Source organism: Papaver somniferum, chromosome 5, assembly GCF_003573695.1.
Source record: "Papaver somniferum cultivar HN1 chromosome 5, ASM357369v1, whole genome shotgun sequence".
NCBI lineage: Eukaryota > Viridiplantae > Streptophyta > Magnoliopsida > Ranunculales > Papaveraceae > Papaver > Papaver somniferum.
The window spans coordinates 185,004,895-185,024,359 of record NC_039362.1 but is presented as its reverse complement, the minus strand read 5'-3'; the positions used below and the strand labels follow the sequence as shown (position 1 = coordinate 185,024,359).

The 19,465-nt window shown below is 35.6% G+C and overlaps 2 protein-coding genes and 2 long non-coding RNA genes across 6 annotated transcripts; 3 read left to right on the top strand and 1 right to left on the bottom strand.

Annotated features, from left to right (window-relative positions):
• The first annotated feature begins 233 nt into the window (after positions 1-233).
• Positions 234-1,690, top strand: LOC113283926. The gene is made up of 2 exons (XR_003327839.1): positions 234-870; positions 1,421-1,690. It is a non-coding gene; the product is annotated as an uncharacterized LOC113283926 (long non-coding RNA).
• A 1,551-nt stretch (positions 1,691-3,241) lies between these two features.
• LOC113283925 lies at positions 3,242-11,888 on the top strand. Of its 2 annotated transcripts, XR_003327838.1 has the most exons (9): positions 3,242-7,174; positions 8,002-8,093; positions 8,212-8,909; positions 9,332-9,402; positions 10,342-10,431; positions 10,532-10,726; positions 10,838-10,985; positions 11,103-11,443; positions 11,639-11,888. XR_003327838.1 is itself a non-coding variant. In XM_026533306.1 (8 exons), exons 1-8 carry the CDS (start codon positions 6,797-6,799, stop codon positions 11,264-11,266), a joined length of 1,836 nt encoding a protein of 611 aa, XP_026389091.1. In that variant the 5' UTR covers positions 3,243-6,796; the 3' UTR covers positions 11,267-11,888. The 2 variants fall into 2 exon arrangements, 1 of the variants encoding a protein (XP_026389091.1); XM_026533306.1 differs by having other exon boundaries at positions 3,243-7,174; positions 11,103-11,888.
• A 1,487-nt stretch (positions 11,889-13,375) lies between these two features.
• Positions 13,376-15,159, bottom strand: LOC113283923 (dirigent protein 22-like). Of its 2 annotated transcripts, XR_003327835.1 has the most exons (2): positions 14,154-15,159; positions 13,376-14,020 (listed from the first exon to the last, which is right to left on the bottom strand). XR_003327835.1 is itself a non-coding variant. In XM_026533305.1 (1 exon), the coding sequence occupies exon 1, from the start codon at positions 15,116-15,118 to the stop codon at positions 14,585-14,587; it is 534 nt and encodes a 177-aa protein (XP_026389090.1). In that variant the 5' UTR covers positions 15,119-15,159; the 3' UTR covers positions 14,133-14,584. The 2 variants fall into 2 exon arrangements, 1 of the variants encoding a protein (XP_026389090.1); XM_026533305.1 differs by lacking the exon at positions 13,376-14,020 and having other exon boundaries at positions 14,133-15,159.
• Positions 15,160-15,568: 409 nt separating this feature from the next.
• Positions 15,569-16,480, top strand: LOC113283924. The gene is made up of 2 exons (XR_003327837.1): positions 15,569-15,737; positions 15,860-16,480. It is a non-coding gene; the product is annotated as an uncharacterized LOC113283924 (long non-coding RNA).
• The last annotated feature ends 2,985 nt before the right edge of the window (positions 16,481-19,465 follow it).

Genomic DNA, 19,465 nt, shown 5'->3' with positions numbered 1-19,465 from the left:
CATCATTAGCTACTCGACAACCTTGATTGGTCATGATCATCATTAGCTACTCGACAACCTGATTGGTCATGATCATAACCATACATATTCAGGGTACACGTTGTAAGTCTCACCACATAAGGGCCGGTAACTATGTAGTTGGAAGTGAAGGTGGTCATGGTCACGGATCAAGACATTTTCTTTTTAATGAGATGTGCGAAACCAAATTAGCGTTTTGTCGGCATTTCATCGTCTCAAAATTCCAGTGAGGTTTCAGATGCAAGTTATAAAAACGAAAGGCCCTTGATGGAAATCCGGTCATCGCCGATCATCACCTTTTTTTTACTTTAGCCGAAGCATATAACACAGCCAGTTTGGTAGGACGACTGATCGAACTTCGCCCAATCATCAACTCATCCAATCAAGTTGGTAAGCCAAAAAATAACAAAGTCCAATTTATTTATTTTTTGCTTTTTATTTAATGCACATTTAAGTTTCTGCTGCCCAAATAATTCCTTTGCATTGCTATTTAAAGTCCTATAAATACTGCAAGTTCGAGCACATAATCTTACACATACACAAAACTAGTATCGAGTTTGAAGTTAGTAGCTCTCGAGACCAAGTACAATAGAAACTGGGGAAACCAATTGTACGTGTTTCTGAGGGGGAAAGAATCAAGTTGAATGAGGTAAGATAGAATTATATACAGCTAGGGAGATCTTTAGAACTGTAAACATTCCATATTGTTAGAACTGGAATGTTTACGGTTCTAATGACCTCCCTTACCTTATTGTTATGCTACTTTCCCAAGTGTTCTAGCAGATCGATTAAACAGGAGGAGATGGAGGTGCCGGCAGCCGGTACCATCATTCACGTTGTTTTTTTCTCGTGGTATGTTCTGATCAAATTCTAACTTTTCATGTATACTGTAGTTAAACATTTACAGACACTCGGAATTAATTACTATTCATTTACTGTTTTCTATTTAGAGATCATGTGTCTTCATTCTTTCACCTATACTGAATCACAGTTGTTGCATAATTAATGGCAGGAGCAGTAATGATTTGCACTCTCACTAGGAATTTTTAAATAAAGAAAAACAGCTGACATTAAACTGCTGGTTAAAATTCTTTTAATCACATGACAAAAGACAGTCAAACACTGATTAGATACACGAGATTATCTGGAGATTATATAGAGATAGCACATGCATATATCCAAGTGAGATTATATGATAAGCTGCTTAATACTCCTGGTAGAGTTGTTATATAATCCGGCGTTCCACTCTTTCCACAAACTCCACCGGATAGTAAACTGGAGCAAATTCCATATTCTTTTTATTTTATTAGAGCTTTTCTTTTAAACCCCCTGTCTAGCATTTCTAGCTATATTTTCGATAAGACCCTAACTTTGGTGCGCATGCATGATTGAATATGGACAGGTGGGCATTGAGAAGGTGCTCGATCTCGATAGAGTAGTTCATTACGGAACATCCGTTGTTTTCTTACTCACGGTGGGTAAGATTGTGTTTTCAATCTAAATCACTGATTAACTTATAGTCATCTTAATTATCTCAAAAATATATATATTCTTGATTCTTCATTCTCAGCACAAGCCTTTCATAAGAAAATGGTATCCTACGTAGTTTTAAGATGAAATTATATTCAACGACCTTGTCACCTGTGGCAATCAACAATTTTATTTTATTTTTGATACTCCTCTACAAATAGTTAATGTCAGGCTAGATTGAGCTACTAGATTAGCAGAAATATATTGCAATTCAAAGAAAAAGTGTTGCGTATTTGTTAACACTAGTTCTCTCTCCTACCCATTTGCTAGCATGTGAACTAGCAGCTAGATAGTTACGCTGAATCATTCAGCGCTGGAAAAATCACCTTTTTGCCGAATGGTTCAGCGCTAAGAGATTTATTTTTGATCTGACGGCTGAGATTAAGCGTTGAACGGGACCGTGGACACAGATGACGTGGACTGCTAATCTAGCTGCTAAGACTTAGATGATTGTCCTGGATAACATGGATTGTCAATCTAACTATTAGATTAGCACCCCATAAGACTTAGCCTAAGTATACTCGTTTTGTTTCCCATACCGATAGCACAATAGCACCCGCAAATATCCGAGTACTATGACGAATTATATCAATTTCTTAAGCATTCAATGAAATATTCATTCCTGCATCCCGGTATATTTTCCTGGAAACGACACGAATGTGATGAAACGAATTTTTTGTCCTTCCATTCGACGGATTTATAGTCAAGTTTGATGACTAACTGCATGGCTAGTTCTTATTCGCGAAAATCATAACGTTGTTTGTATGTCTTTGTCTGCAGAAGAGACCAACCGAATCTCAACCGCATGGTAATTTGTTAATTTGATTCGCACAACACCGCATCCATATGACGACCATATCTATACCGAGTTACGCAGAGACTTTAAGTTCAAAAAAGAAAAAAAAACCACTTGCATGGCGATTCCTATAGCAGTTTTGACTCTATTGAGTGTCAAAGGCTGTCCATCATACCAGTCCTTGTATTGAAACTGCTTTCCCCTAGCTAGCATTTCCAGCTATATTTTCAGAGTGACACCACGAGTTTGGTGCGAACGGTTGAAAATGGACAGGTGGGCATTGAGAAGGTGCTCGAACCAGATAGGCTAGCTAGATCATTATGGAATCATCCATAATTGTTTTCTTTCTCACGGTGGATGACGTGACAAGTCATTTCATCAGTATAGATCACCGATTAAATTAGGCTTCTCTTAAACGTAGCCCACATTTTTATTAATCGTAGCCCAAAAAATTTAAGTGAAAATGAAAATCCAAAAGTTAAAATGAAAAACCAAACAAGTCCTAATTTTTGTTAACAATTAAATTTAGATTCTTCTTACTCAAAATCAAAATAAACCCTAATTTTTTTCTTAATCATACTCAAAATTAATTATAATTGATATTTTAGTATTCTCACAAATTAAACAATTATATATAAACCCTAATTCTTCATTCTTCCCCAAAATAAATTAAACTCTAATTCTTATGTTCTCTAAAATAAATTTTTCCTAATCATGATTGCATTAAAATTGATTTGGGTGTATATTCTAATTGTTCCCTTAGAAAACATTCCACAACAACGTCAATCAAAATGGAATTAACTAGGGTTTTAATTCCTTTCCTAGGACCATTCTCCTAAAACTTCATAAACATAATCTATAAAAAGAAAACATCCATATGATAATGTTTTTTTCCTTCTAAAATTGATTGAGGGTGTTGATTATTCTTAAAAAGATATTAAATATGTCAAATATGTTGCATAAATTTGATTAGATAATTATTAATTTTTTTTATCTTTTCTGTTTTTGTTTTTGTTGATGTTGATTCAGGGATTTATTATGGGCTATATATAATAATTAGACATAATTTCGTGGGCTATATCGAATGATTATAAAGATCTGTTTGATTAGATTAAGCACTAATTTTATATGGGCTATAGTTAATAAATGTTTGAGCTATGTTTAAGAGAAGCCTTAAATTATAGTTACAATCATCTCAAAAATATACTTATTATTGAACCTTCTTCAATCTCAGCAACGTGCTTCACGCAATAGGCATAGAAAATCAGAAGTTGTTCCTTAACAAAAATAATGTTATTTTTACCTTATTTTTCAATTATGGGTCGAGAATTTTGCTCAAAGACAAAGGTTCCGATAGAGTTCTACTAGATGGTTAATATACATTTTGTTTCGTGCACATACTTAAATGCGCTTATATAATATTGAGTTTTCTCTTTTTACTTCTAACTCTATAATTGACTTATCCAAACACCATATAAAGCCAAAAGAGTTTTGCTTCTGATTTCCGAAAACTACTTCAGTTTGTGTTCGCCAAACAGGAACCCATTTATCCTAATTAGCTGATGGTAAGTGGGTAAGTCTCAAAATCCATTAGCAATGTCATGCAACATGCAATAGTTGCATAAACAAGCAACTCTTTGGTAAAACGAAAACGGTGAAAAACATTTTGTGCTAATACATTCACCCGAGACTATAGCCGTTACAGTTGATTTTTTTTTTCTCCATCAATCTGACATCTTGTTTGTCTGCAGCTGACTCATCTGATGAGTCATCTGGATCTGAATCGTCTGGATCTAACTGAAATCACCTGACTCATCTGGATCTGACTCACTGAGATCTGACTCAGAAAATTTGTTTGTTTCGTGAGTCAGACCTGACTCAACTGACTATACTTTTATGGACATAAAATACCCTTGTATATAATAGGTTATCTGGAATCATTTTTTTACTCACTTCATTTATAATTTATAACCTTGAACAAAAAAGGGAACATATACATTCATTTGCTTTCATTCACCAATAATTTTATGTTCAGTAGAAAATGAACTGTAACTTGCACATATATAGATGGAAACTCTTTGCGGGAAAAAAAAAGAAGATCAAACTGTTCCGAGAGGTGAACTATGCGTAACCAATAAGGACCTCTTAGGACATCAGAGATATCAATGGGCAATAGGGAGCAAGCAACATAACATCACCATGCAGTCCTTGACTCCCAAACATCATTCAAGGGAGGATTCCATGGGACATGAGTTTGGGTTACGTATGAACTACTTGGCAATGGTCCTTGAGATGTTCCATTAGGTGCCACAGAAGCAAGACCAGCTCTGGTGGAGTTTCGTCGAGCAAGTAAGGCTCTGTCAGTCAGCTTAATACAATCCAAAGGAGGTTGCTAGACAGGTATTTGCATACTCCGAAAGATATCCAATAAAAACTCGACGGCAAGCATGCAAACTACACAATTCACCATTAATGCTACTACGAAAATAAAAAGGATTAACTAGCATGTTATAGCATGGATAACACCCAATTTACTACTCCTAGTAATCAAATATCAAGCATGAATCATTTGGAGAGAAAACATCATTAACTATAGCACATACCTCGTTGTGAGGCCAAAGTTGGCCGAGACACACATGCATCATATATCCATCCTGATTTCCACTCGATAACAAAACGAGCCAATACTCCACTGCCCAAGTACGGATTAGTGGAGAATAAGTGGGAAAATCCCATTTCTCTATACTACTGGATCTGCTGCACTCCACCAAGTGCATGATAAGGAGAATAAGTCATTGCTAAGGATATATTCTATCTACGAAATTTGCAAATAAGATGTACACAAAAATGAGACAGAGAAAATAGGCTCAAGTGTCTCTAATAATAATTCACAAAAATACTCAGTCAGTAAACCTAACTTCAAAATTTTCAATATGACAAAAGCAATATTCTTTGGCTACGCATTCCCATCAAACATGGATGCAAGCATCACCTACATCTCTATTGTACATACTACATATGTTCCATATTCACACATAATCCAACTTTAGCATATACATAAGATTACCTAGGATCAGATATATGGAGTGCTGGCAGTGTCAGTAAGTTATTTGTTCATGCACTACATAAACCGCCCAGGTATAGAAGAAGCACAATTATAAGTTAATAAGCATTGTCGAACCCGAAGTACATAATCATAAATATCCGGTAGAAATAGTAAAACAATGCAATATTTTTATTTTAATGTGTTGAAAGAGAAGTAGCTGGTAGCTGAAGATGCAAATTGTCATTCAAAAGCTTGATTTACTTCTCTCTTAGGCATTTTTACAAACAACTAGATGCCAACAAATTAACTGACCCATAGAAACTAACCATAGTTTAATCTACAAATACCCAATTTCTTAAGCAAACAATATATGCGATAAAGTTGTACCTTCACACAACTTTTATGCTCTTCTTTCTCCCTGAAAGTCATTTAAGAACTCGATTAGATGAAAACCCATGTTCCCAAATCTCATCCACTAAAGTAACAATCACAACAAATGAAGAAAACCCATATTCCCAAATAAAAAAACTGATGTTTCCAAAGAAAAAAAACTCATTTTCCCAAATCTCATCCACCGAAGTTGATGATTCTTCAAAAAAAAAAAAACTCAGATGGGTTAGAGAGATGGAGAAGATGAGTTGAATTGTTGAAAGAGATGCAAAATATGAATTGAGAAAGATCAAGAAGATCAACGTAGAGAGATTAAGGTGATCTTTTTTCGTTCTCCCAATTTGTTATTCCGTCGAAGAATGAAGAAAAATGAGAATGAAAATGACATACATTTTCGTTTTAAAATGTCGAGGAAATTTTAGTCATTTTGGTCGACTGAGATGTTCACTCCCATGAGTAAGGGGTATTATGATACCTGACTCCAACGAGGTCGAGTCGGGGTTATATCCGGCTCAGACGCCCAGTCAGGAATTACCAAAATTAGAAACCAAACAATCTAATTATTGACTCGATGCGAGTCAGGAATTGACTCAGACCCAGACGCAGCCGAGTCAGCGACAAACAAACAAGATGTAACATTCTAAACGTGTTTTACCGGCCGCGTGAGACTTGACTTGTTTCCGCAGTTTCCCCGTAAGCCGCATACATTCCCCATTTTTGCAAAATCCCTCTAAATTTCCGCAATACAACCCGGTTACGCAAACACCCAAAAATAGAAAAAAATAAATAAACAGGCCCGGGTTTCACCAACAAAATTGAATTCAAACCCGTTTCTCACTTCTCCTCTACAACTAAAAGTCTTATTTTATAAAATCCAAAATATAAATAAAAAATACAGATTCTTTTCCCTGTCAAAAATTTTCTCTACTCAGCTCTACTCCAAGAAGAAGAAGAAAAGAAAGATCTGATTTCTTCTTCTTCTTTTCTTGTTCTCAAAATTCTTTCTTAATCAATTAATGGCGTTTGAAAAGCCATGTCCAGGGAATTCATTTAGTTACAATTCAACATTATGTGCTTGTTTCCCCGGTTACTTATTAAATTCAACAGAGAAATCATGTGGATTGTTTAATTCATCAATTAATGAATGGTCAATGAGTACAGGAGTTAAATATTCAGCAACATTTCCTGAAACATTGCTTGGATTTGATTCTATTAAGAAGTTTACACAATCTCAAGCTGTGTTCTTAGAAGCAACCCTAGTTTTAGTACTTTCTTGGTTGTTGTTTTGTTTGTTTCTGAGGTTTAAGAAGCTTGGAGATGGGAGTAGTATTTGGTTTAAGGTTAGATGGTGGATTAGTCGACTGGATTTCTGTTTCTCTACTCGTCATTGGCTGGTAAGATTTCTTTATTTTTTTTGAAATTTTTAGTTGAATTTATTGTGGAATTCAGTTGTTTTTTCATGAATAAGCTGGATTTGTCTTAATTGTTTGCTGATTCTTCAAATTGAAGTTAGATGGTTGAGTAATGAGGAGGGTTTTAGGTGGATACAGAATTTAGTAACATGAAAAATTGAGTTTGGAACTTCAAATTTGACTCCAAATTGCGTCTGGTTTATGCCTTTCCTGTAGCGAATCTGTATTTATGATGTTTAGGTTTATCAGTTACAACATGGGTACTATGCGAATTGATTACTTCTTAACAAGTATCTGTTCTGACTCTTAATGGTTAGGAGATCCAATTTCTTTAACCTATGGAAAATTGGGACCAAAATTGTGGGAAGTACTGCTTTGACAAAAGTGAGATAACCGCGAAACACTTCAAGTGATGGTAACTGACCTCTTGAGAACTGTTCCACTTAATATTCATTAGTGCCTCCCTTGTGGTAGGCTTGTTTGGTGAGGCTACGGTCATCTCTGGATGATGCAAATCCAAGAAGATAACAGGGATTTAGCTACGGTCACTCCTGCATGTTGTTACTTGTTTACTTACCACAATTACCATCAGTCTGTGTGTTTCGTGTTGAGGAACGTTATTTGTATAAGAGTTTAATAATACTGTAGATTTGTATCATTATGGCATTACCCCTTATGTTGGACTGCAGCTGATTCAGCATTTTCTGAATATTTTACATCTGCAGCTTATAAAATGTTGAATATACAATGATATTTCAACCATTACTTCACTTCATATTTGATTGTCATTTCTGACACGCTGTGTGTAGGATGATAACAATGTCGTAAAGAAGCGGAAGACAGAGCTTGGTGGAACTTTTTCTGTTGCTAGTTGGATAGTTTTTGTTGGTTTCTTTGCAGCGTATGTGTTTGTTCTTCTTCAATATAATGATGAAATTCTCAGTTTAAACCTTCAACATTGTGTTCTTCGGTGCTTATATTAGGAGTTGATATTAACATATTTGTTGGTTCTTTGACAGGTTGCTTTACCAAATTATATCAAAAAGATCTGTCGAAGTGCATAATTTGAGGGCAGCAAATGCACCTGAGCTACTCTCCTTCATCAATGATATGGAGTTTAATATAACCACTGTTTCCAGTATGAGCTGTTCTCATTTACGTGGTCTTGGTACTTTAGTGACTGGGGTTCCAGGTTTCGTTGACCATAGAGTGTTTCCACTGAAGACATTTGCTAATTATTCTTGCCACAACACGAGCTTGGGCCCAACCGTTTCTCTCAAGTGCAGTAATTGCCGTATTGCTGCAGATGACTTGTATGTTTCCTGGCAGTTTGTTGATCTTCCAAATGATCCTGCTACTGCTGTAGGGTTCCAATTCAATTTTACATCAAAGAACGGTAATGATAAACACATTAGCTTTGTCAACGGCATACTGAACAATGGGAGCAGTTTGGATAACAGGCCAACTACTTTTCGAGGGCCTGATGTGAATGTCTTAAAATTTCACTTATTTCCACGACTATACCATAATCATCGTGATTTAAAGCTAATCCAGCCTCTTTTCCATGAATTTGTCCCGGGTTCCTCTATTCTTGAAGCTAGTCAGCTTCAAGCATCTCTTCAAAGTTTAGGAGGTGGATTAATCAATACCACATTGTTTATCAACTTTCTTTCTGCCTACATTGTTGAAGTTGACGATGAAAATTTTATTGGGCCTGGTAAGTGGACTTCTTTGTTCCTCCGTAGCTCATTTAAATGAATCTTTTTTTTCTTCCAATTTTAACTTCTTTGATTAGTATATCTTAGCCAAAATTATCAGCTGTCTTTTGTGGTTCTTCTTGAAAATATATAATGGTATCGGTCTATGATGCGACAAATTATTAGATAAGTTGTTAGCAAATTCAAAATCTTCAAACTATGTTTAGCATCAAAATATTGGGTCGGTCATAGGCTCTTGGTGTAAGCCTCTTGCAAGATTTTTTTGTCTTATATTCAGTATTGTGATAGGGAATGCTTTCTCTGTATGACCGGCTTAGATACTTTACAACATTACACAACAGTATCCTTTTTATTGTCTATAAGTCTTATTCATGTTCTAACTTTGTGGCATCTACTGAATATCTGAATTTGAATAATATAGTTGGCTTCTTTGCGGATCTTGGTGGTCTCTATGCCATTAGTTTTGCCATATTCTTTTACCTCTTGGTCCAAGTAAGTTAAAACCTATTGCAACTTTGTAGTTTTCGATTCATATTTATTTATTTAAACCGGTTATTGCCTGTTGTCTTGGCAGCAAAAATTTACTTGACTGGTGGTCTACAAATGTGAAACACCAATATATTATCTTAATTGCCTTACCTCAACTATGAAACCTTTCTTCAACATAATGCCTTCTTCCATTTAATATTCGAGATCCTATTATAGGCATTGACATAGCCAAATAAGTCACTAAATTGCTTTAGATCAAGTTTGCAACTAAAACAACAATGTTTATGCAACCAAAGACTTAAAGACGGGTCATGACAGGAAACTTATCGTTCCGAGTAAAAACTAAAAAAGACATGTAATTTGTATCAGTTTAAGGTCACTACCACGTTATTAAACTAGGAAGTAGGAAATAGTTTTATCTTTTGTTCTGACCAAGAGCTTTGTCCGATACAAAAGTATGATAAAGCTAAGGCCTACATGTTGAGCACTGCCCCCCATTATCAGAATAAGGTATATTCTTGTAGGTGTTAAGTTGATTGAAAATTATCAAAATCCTTGAAGTTCATCAGATATCTCTAAGTGGTCCGAGCCAATTTCTCCATAGAATTTCAGTAACTAAAAGTAGAATTTTATTTGATGCAGGATGTATTTGAGTAAGAACAAGTAGATATTGTTTTTATTTATTTTTTGTTATTTGAATATGAAAATATTTTGGTGTTTAGGTAGATAGAACACCATTTGTGAAGTTGTAGGGCATCAGAGGCCACCTCATCCAACACCTTCTGGTGGCAGAACCAGTGCAGTTAATATTGACCTGACTACAGTTAGGAGCTAATTGGGATATTTTATTCTCTTGCTTTTTTCCATTAGTCCTTGTACCCATATTTACTATATCCTATAATGGAGCATGGATTTTAATTTGCACTTATTTTCTTGGAATAGTGCGAGTACAGGGTCAAGAGGCTCCGAAATGAAGATAGTGTACTGATAAATATAAGAAATCGAACGAAAGCTCAACAGCATTGGGATAAGGTATTATCTTGTCGTCTATTGTTTGAAGTTTGTTTTATAATATTTTATACTGAAATAGAGTATTGAGTGATTGACATTTTTATCTCTATCTTTCCACAAGTTGCGTAAATACGTAATGTACACATGGAATTGTAAGATTCTGGAAGATCACAATAGTAATGGAGATGATGCACTTTGTGGTTGTGTGCCTGGAGAACCCTCGCGTGGAAATGGATCTGTGCACAAAAGAAAAAAATCTAGCAGCAGAATGGACACCATCAGTCTTAATAAAAAAGGCAAATTACCTATCGAGATGGTATTGTAGCTCTACTGAAAATTATTTTTCTGTTGGAAGTGTCGTTTTTCAGGATATAACAGAACTTGCACCATTTCCTCCAAACTGAATCTCCAAATTTGTTTTTTCCAGAATGCTATCCGTAAGACTGCAGATGCAGAGAGAGTACGGAAATCATACTCAGCAGGGACCCAAGTGAAACATGGTTCTAGCGAGGGAGATCATCCCTCACGGCCTCAAGTATCAAATCACAGAACCCTACCCCTACCTCCTGATCTAGGTAAGAACTGATCTAGAACTTCAACCTTGTGCGCCTTGCATGCGTTACGAAGTCATACAAGATAACTGTTATTTGCACATTTATAATCCTTTCCTCTCTCTTATCATGCCATTGCAGAATTTAGTGCCGATTCTGGAACTGATATTTCTGACATTCGTAAGAATCTACAAAATCTTTATGAATACAATGTTATGTTAAGGGAAAACTTAATAAGTGCTCATTCTATGATCGAGGCTTTAACCAAGAAAGATCCAGTTCCAAATACTGCAAGCCAAACATAGCATGGAACATTGCGGGAGTATATAACCAAGAAAAACCACTGAGTTTTTAAAAAAACTTAATATTTTTTGGTCGAAGCACACAAGTATCAGATTATGTTCTCAGAAGTGAACGGGAGATATATTTTGAATTCTTGTTCGCAATGGGATTGATGCTCTGCTAACATCACATTTGTTAAGGTACTGCTCGGTGATTTCTAATTCCACAACGAGAACATAGTCAGGTCTACACTACTGATCCTGCTAATTTCTGCAACTACTTTCTATGTTGTGGACGAAGTATGATTGTGATTGGTTCAGACAAGTTCAATTTCGTATTCTATTTGTTTCCTTGACAACTCAACTGAAAGCGACCACCAATGTCCATGTTAACAGATTAACTAAAATAAAATTGGACTTGTTCATCTGGAATTTCCTAAAACCTGGAGGGCAGCAGTCAGTGTGGAGTTCAGCTCGAGTAGGAGACAGCAGCTTATTACTGATCCATGTCATTGCAGATATTGTAGCTTGTTAGTTTACTTTTACATGTTCATTATTGTACAAATGTAATACGAGTATATTTTGTGATGATACTACAAAAGAAAAATCTTGCAGTCAGTAATTAGAGTGCAGTTTCCCTCGGTGAGATTTTGTAAAATTCATGGATACTGTCTAAAAACGAAGAGGGTCTCAGAATTATCATCTTAAAACTTCAAAAGCTTAAAATCTCATTCATACGAGTAAAATTGGTACATCAGATGAATATTTGAAATGAATGAAGGAATTAAAATACGAAAAAGGATCAGTTGGGGTAAGCATGTGTCACTCTGAAGTGTCTACGCGTGCTTTTGTAAAGAAAATCCACCAATTCCTATCCAAAGACTGAAGACTAGATTTCAAGAGTCAAGTCCCCAGTAGAGCAAACCCTAAATCCTTATCTAGTTGAGTACTTAAACTGAAGTCTGAGTGAGCTCTTGCATCTTTAGAGTGTTAGACCTCTTTTTGAAGAACTCTACACATCAACAGTCAAAGCAACTTCAGTTTGATTTACTCTCAAGGAGATTGATTGGTAAGTGGTGAAGATAGCATAGAGAACAAGGGTATACAACTTCAATTTTATTTTGATTTAAAAATTGAACTAGTGTTGTAAGTAGATCTAGCGGAAGAAATTATTGTTTTGTATGATTTGACTAGGTTTAAGATTGTAATCATGTTGTTAATTAGTGGAATGATTATGAAGAAGAAGAAGAAGAAGAAAAAAGAGAGTTTTTGGTAATTTGTTGCCGGTACGTGCGGCTTCGGAAAATTATCACATCTGCAAAATATTTCCTGGAAATTTACAAAGATTTCCAAGGGAGGGGCGATAAGAGTTAACGATCAACATTTGCAATGGAAAGAACAGGAAAGAAAGTGTAAAAAGAAGACTGCTCATTGTATCTAAAAGATTAATCCGAAATGAGAAGAAATCACAAATTGATCCGTTGTGGATTCCAAGTTTACGGACGAAATCACGTATTCTTCCCTATTCCAAAAGAGATGAGGATGATGGGTAAAGATTTATTAGTCTTTGAAGGGAGGGATCATGTAGCACATAGTCTTTACAGTGCGAATCCTTGGATGTGAAATCCAAGCAAGAAATGGAAGACTTAGATGTCATGCAAAAGTAGGAAATTCTAAAGAGCACAGGTGTTCTGGGACATGAGCACACATGTTAGTGTTGCGAAGTTAGCAGGTTAACATTCTAATACCAAATCACAGTATTCATTCATCGATGAAATTCAACATTATAAGAACGTGTTTCAGTGTTTTAATGTCAGGATCAGGAAACTTATTAATGTTGCAGTATACTGAAGTCATTCGTCGTCACACTACAATTTGATATGCATAAGCTCAATAGTTCTTCTCTCAAAAGCAAATTTCTTAGACAAGTATAATTGCGATTTGCCTCGAAATTTTTTAGGTGCCTTAATGTCTGACCACCTGAAATAAAACAATCATATTGCATCCTGCACCTTCATTGTTGCACAAAGGAGGGTTGAAATGTGTTCACCACACTATGATGTTACTGAGCTGAATTGAGCATGTCACACTTCAAAATAGTACTCCCCACATATCTGTGTTTTGATCTGGTCCAGTTCTTATGAATTGTAGGTAGAGCAAACGATGTTATGAAATGCATGATTTGAAGCAATTGAATTTGCAAAGAGATATATAATCATGCCGCATCACTTATGTTTCAGATGTATGCTGGAAGATCACACAAGTAATGGAGATGATGCACTTTCTGGTTGTGTGCCTGGTGATGCCCTTGCATGGAAATAATCTTTGCACAAAAAGAAGAACATCTTCCAGCAGAATGGGCACCATCATTCTTAACAAAAGAGGCAACTTACCTATCGAGAAGATTGTAGCTGTGCTAAATTATTACTATTTTTTGTTGGAAGTCTCGCTTCCTTGGGAAATAAAACAATGGAGCTTGCACCATTTTCTTCAAACTGAATCTCCAAATTTGCTTCCTTCAGGATGCTATTCGTAAGACTGCAAATGCAGAGAGAGTAAGGAAATCATTTTCATCCCTCGCGGCCTCAAGTATCAAATGACAGCACCCTACAGCTACCTCCTGACTTGGGTAAGAACTAGTCTAGAACTTATTGATTTTTCTGCATCTTGTATATGTTCTGATGACCGGAGAAATAATGCAGACTGATGCATAACATCCGGTGATTCCATACTTTACTAAAGTATATTGTTCTGCACTTCAATTCCCATGTTCCTTTTCTACAGGATAAAACAATTACCTTGTGAGACTTCTCATCTGAATTTCTTATCTTGTTGGGAATTTCATGCTTTATATTTATAATTTTTTGAACAAATGAAAAAGAGCAAAGAGTTGTTTTCATCACCCACTTACGTGATTCAGGAATTCCTTTATTCAATTCTATAAATTTGATATCAGAAAGAGTCTTCCATTGAGGAAGTATGTTACATTTTCTTGTGTAAGATAACTGCTACCTGCACCTTATATAATTGCATCCTATATCATGTCATTGCAGAATTTAAAGTCGATTGTGGAACTGATATTTCGACATTCGTAAGAATCTCCAAAATCTGTATGAATACAATGTTATGCCGAGGGAAAACTTAATAAGTGCTCAATCTATGATCGAGGCTTTAACCAAGAAAGATTCAGTTCCAAATACTGCAAGCCAAACATAGCATGGAACAGGTGCGGCAGCATATTTACCTCCAGCCGTGGCAACTCAATATTTTTTGGCAGGAGCACAGGAAATTGATACAACAGATGAATACGAAATGAATACAGGAATTGAAATACGAAAAGGATCAGTAATGAAAGACATAAATGTTGTATTCAACAGTAGAATCACCAGTTTTAGAATCCAATTTCTTAGTCCGAGCTTCAACATAACCACGAGCAAATCGGAATAATCCGCTACCACCAACAATGGGCATTTCTCTAACTTCAGATAACACTTTATCTCTTCCCATAACACTGATGGTGCTGCCATTGTATTTTCCAACCACGAAAGCAAAATTCATATTTATCAGAGCAACTAATTCATTAATTCCGGCAGATGCATAAAATCCTTGAGCTCGTCCGACAAGTTTTGAACTCAGTTCAAGTCCTTCTGTCAAGGGATCATCAATCATTGAAACAGCTCCGAACCCAGTCGCCGATTTGTCTGTTGAAGCTGCCTTTGCAACCTGAATTGATGTAGGATGACGGCCACCAACAATATCATGCCAATACACACGAAAATGACTGAGTTTTTCTTTCTTGAGACCCAACTTTGTTGGGTTTAGAACTTTACCAACTGTTTGTGATTTCCCATCTACTGCAACAATGGCTGAATTCATGTACAAGATTGCAAAGACGGAGCAGAGAGTGATAAGTGAGAGACAACTACTGGAATTCATCTCAGCCATGATATTCCCGGTCAAGGAACCAAATGAGAGTTTTTAAGCTGTAATATAAGGTGAAATAAAATGCACCTTTGGACCAAATTTTTTATAAAAAGAATGAAATCATTCCCTCCACTATGAAAAGAAATATAGAAATCATTTCTTCTCTATCTTCTTTTTCAACGATGCTACAGATGTTACCAAATTTCACCGTTATGTTTTTTTTTTTTTCTCCGCCAACAATAATGGTCCAACCATTGAATAATGTTCAAAAAAAAATAAAAATAAAAAATGCCTTAGCAGCTGGGGTACATTATGATTAAAAAGGATATGTCAGTTTTGAGGTGTGTAAGCGTGCTTTTATAAAGAAAATCCATCAATTCCTATCCAAAGACCGAAGAAGACTAGATCTCAAAGTCTCAAAGGAAAGCAAACCCTAAGTCCTTATCCAGTTGAGTACTTAAACTAAAGTTTGAGTGAGCTCTTTCTTCTTAGTCCCTTTCTGCTGCTATTGCAAGAACAGCTGAAGATTGGAAGTGGTGAAGATCCAGAACCAGAATAGCATAAGAACAAGGTATATACAGCAACTTCATTTCTTGATCTAAACCGATTTTATTTTGATTTAAACATTGCTGCTATAAAGTGTTAATAAAATAGATTGAATTACTGAACTATTGTTGTTTATGATTTGAATAGGTTTAGGACTGTAATGATGTTGTTAACTAGTGGAGTGATTATGAGGAAGAAGAAGAAAAAGAGGAAGAAGAGTGTTTTTGGGTAATTTGTTGTTTGGTTTGTGCGGTCTCGGAAATTAATCACACACCATTAGCTGAACCTGTTGTTGTTCCATATTTCCCAAAGATATGTTGTCAGGGATAAAGATCAGTCTTAGTCTTGGAAATACAGAGGAGATTGTAAAACTCCAACTGCTATATATTTCCCAAAGATGGATTAAGGTGCATCTGGGATGTGTTCCCTATTTCCAAAAGAGATGCGAAGGGGGTAAAGATTTATAGGGTATTCTTTGCCCTGCAAATCCTTCTTCTAAGATGTGATATCCAAGTGATGAAATGGAAGACATAGATGTCATGCAAAAGTTGGACATCTTTATGAGCTTAAAGTGAAACACAATTGGATCATGCTATGGTTGTGAACTGTGAAATTACATAATCATATAGTTCAGTATTTGTAGTATCACAAAAAATTCATCCATTGATGTAATTTTTATACTTTTTAAAAATGTAGTCCTTTGTAATGTCATAAAACTTATTCATTGTCGCCACCTTGAATAAAAAATTCACTGCAATTTGATATGAATAAGCTCGATAATTCTTCTCTTTAACTTGATCTGCAAATTTCTTATATTGTGTTCAGTTGTATATTATGCCGGTAGAGATGCCGGAGCTAGTCTCTAAACATTTCAGGTTCCTTGATGTTTTACCACCTGAAATAAAAGAAAGACATTGCATTCCTGCATCTGCATTGTTGCAGAAAGAAGTGGTTGAAATGTATTCACCACAATATGATGTTACCAAGCTTAATTGTGTATGGCAATTGTTAGCAGAACAGAAATATATTATGAAATGCATGATCTGAAGCAATTGAATTTGCCAAGACATATACTACCAGCCCCTTCACTTATGTAAAAAAACCGAGAATTGTTGGCAAAAATTCTTTATAAACAACGAAAAAAATTGCCCATTCTCTGTCCCGAGAGACGGGGTCCACATATTAAAGAAAAAAATCTGTTTCAGTCGGTTTTTACCCGGTTTATAATATCGGTCCGTTGAGAATCGTTGTAAATTTGGCTTAAAATTCAAGCTAGGAAGTGGAATCCAGATTCTTTGTCTGTGTAGGTGGTGGTCTCCCCTCAAGTAATAAACAACAATTACTCTTTTGTGGTTGATGAGTCATTTTCCACCACCACGCGTAAACTGTCTCGTTACATATTTTGAGGTCTGCAGCAGCTCTGATAAATTATTGACAATATGTGAAAATTTTGAAGTTCAAAAACCAATAGCATTAAAATATCTCTGTCTACATCCCCACTTGGTAGAAATTTTGAAATCTGAGGCTCTGTTTGAATAGTTGTTGAGGAAGAGATCACGTGTGTGCGTTCAGGGTTCAAAATTATTCCCATCTATAAAAACAAACACAAGGTATACACTAACTTCTTCATACCAAACCGGCCACAAAGATAAATCTCAGTTTTTGAATTTTCTCAGCAAACATGGTGCTGTTACTAGGTCAAGCAATAGTTAAGATGAAGAGGAAGAAGAAGAAGAAGAGAGGGTTCAAGTGTTATTGAAAGTTTGGTATATGCGGACTCGGAAAAAAACGCCGTAACACGGAATTTGTGGTTATCATATAAGACACTGCGGAAGGAAGCTCTGATTATTTATCAACATTGAGCTAACTTTGGTAAGGATTAGAAGTTGAGAAGGGACATTTAATTCGATTGTGGATGGCGACTAATTCAGTTGATAATGGCGCAAGAATTCACTGTCATGGTCTAAGAACATGCAAATCGGAACTTTACCAAGGTACTCCAGGAGGAGACATTTAAGGTACCTTGATTTGTCATGGTTAAAATGTCCACGTCGCAAGTGGTGCAGGTCGATTACGCCGTGGATGTTTCATCGAGACATAAAGTTGGAGAACATGTTTTCTCTTTCTAAGAATAAGCAGATCGGAAGTTTAGGAAGTAGTGTTTAACAAAGACATTTAAGGTACCTTGATTTCAGATGATCTGAATGGTTGGTTGGTCAATATATTGTTTAACATGCCTCAGGCTTCGGTTCCCGTCAGGCCCGTCTTTGAAGCCTGGCAACCTGGCCTCTAGCCCAGGGTTGAGGGAAAGAAAGAAAAAAAACAATTTTGTAGATCAATTTTTGTTTTTTGTTTCAAATTGAATTAACCGTGAAATTACTGTTGGTGTTTAGAGACCATTGAGCACTATCTTCCATATTATTTGTTGGAATGCTTATTTTCAGTATATGATTGATTGCGTTTTGGTTAAAACAACTTCCTAGTTTATTGATATTCAATTTTTTATCATCAGTCATAAGATGACTCACCAATGTTATGTTTTCCGCTCCCCTGTCTGGTTTTTGTATAGGAGGAATGATATCTGTAATCCAGTAATCATTCCAAACATTTACCAAATCTACTCTTCCTATTTTCCATATACAATGTTTCTGAATTTGTTCAACATCGGCTAGAATGCCCTTCCAAACCCAAATGTCTCTATTGTTTGGCTTAGATTTCATGTGTTTGGAAAATATTTTAGCACTTAGAGAATCAGGATTTTATTTTAACCTCCATCCAATTTTTGTCAACATAGCAAGATTGATATTTTATATATTTTGGAAACCTAACCCCCTTCAGATAGGGGTTTACAAAAGGATTGCCAGGCTTTCCAATAAACCCCCTTTTTTCCTTGTTCATTTTTCCGATTAACATCTTTTCCCCACCAGTATTTTTTTTGAAGTTTTGTTATACTTTTACAAATTTTCTTTGGTATTTTAAAACAGTTCATTTGATAAACATTCAAAGAGGACGCAACATTAATTTATTTATCATTATCGTTTTTCCGGCTGTTTTTAGGTCTTTTCTGTTCCAACCAACAATCCTATGTAGCATTTCTTCTACAAGAGGTTCAAAGCTCTTGATCTTATATTTATTAGTAAAAACGCTCCTAGCTTTGACACCTAATCTTTGTTTAACATCATTTTTGATATCTGGATTAGTTCTTGGACTAAAGAAGACCTAGATTCATTAAGATTGATTAATTGCCCTAAAGTTTCTCCAAACTCAATAAAAAGTTTGATTAAATTAGTACTAGAAGTACTGTTTGCTTCACAAAAAACTAGACAGTCATCGGCAAACAAGAAATGACTCACTGATGGAGCGTTTTTACAAATTTTTATACCTTTTATTAGCCCTTGGTTTTCAGAATTGATAATGATCCGCGATAAGGTTTCAATACAGAACAAAGAAAAGATAGGGAAAGGTTGGGTCTCCCTGCCTAATCCCCGAGTTGGTTTAAAGAAAGGCATAGGAGAATCATTTAGTAAAATTGACCCGGATGTCTTGGAAATACATTGAAAAACTAAATTGCATAAAAATTCAGAAAAATCCAGTTTAGTCATCATGGAAATAAGAAATTTTCATTGGACTCCATGAATTTTCACCATCTTTTGTTCCCATTGTATGAATTAGTTCAGGAGCGATTATGCCAAAAAGGAATTCTCCAAATGCCGTTAATATGGGAGTCGAAGATTTTATTGGGTCCTAAGTGGC

Excerpts from the sequence above, each read along its gene's own strand:
- LOC113283925 (XM_026533306.1), top strand. The coding sequence starts at position 6,797 with ATGGCGTTTGAAAAGCCATGTCCAGGGAATTCATTTAGTTACAATTCA. Across the intron at positions 8,094-8,211 it reads TTTGTTGGTTTCTTTGCAGC|GTTGCTTTACCAAATTATAT; the intron begins GTATGTGTTTGT and ends GTTCTTTGACAG. Across the intron at positions 9,403-10,341 it reads TCTTTTACCTCTTGGTCCAA|TGCGAGTACAGGGTCAAGAG; the intron begins GTAAGTTAAAAC and ends TTCTTGGAATAG.
- LOC113283923 (XM_026533305.1), bottom strand. The coding sequence starts at position 15,118 with ATGAATTCAGCCATTGTTGCAGTAGATGGGAAATCACAAACAGTTGGT.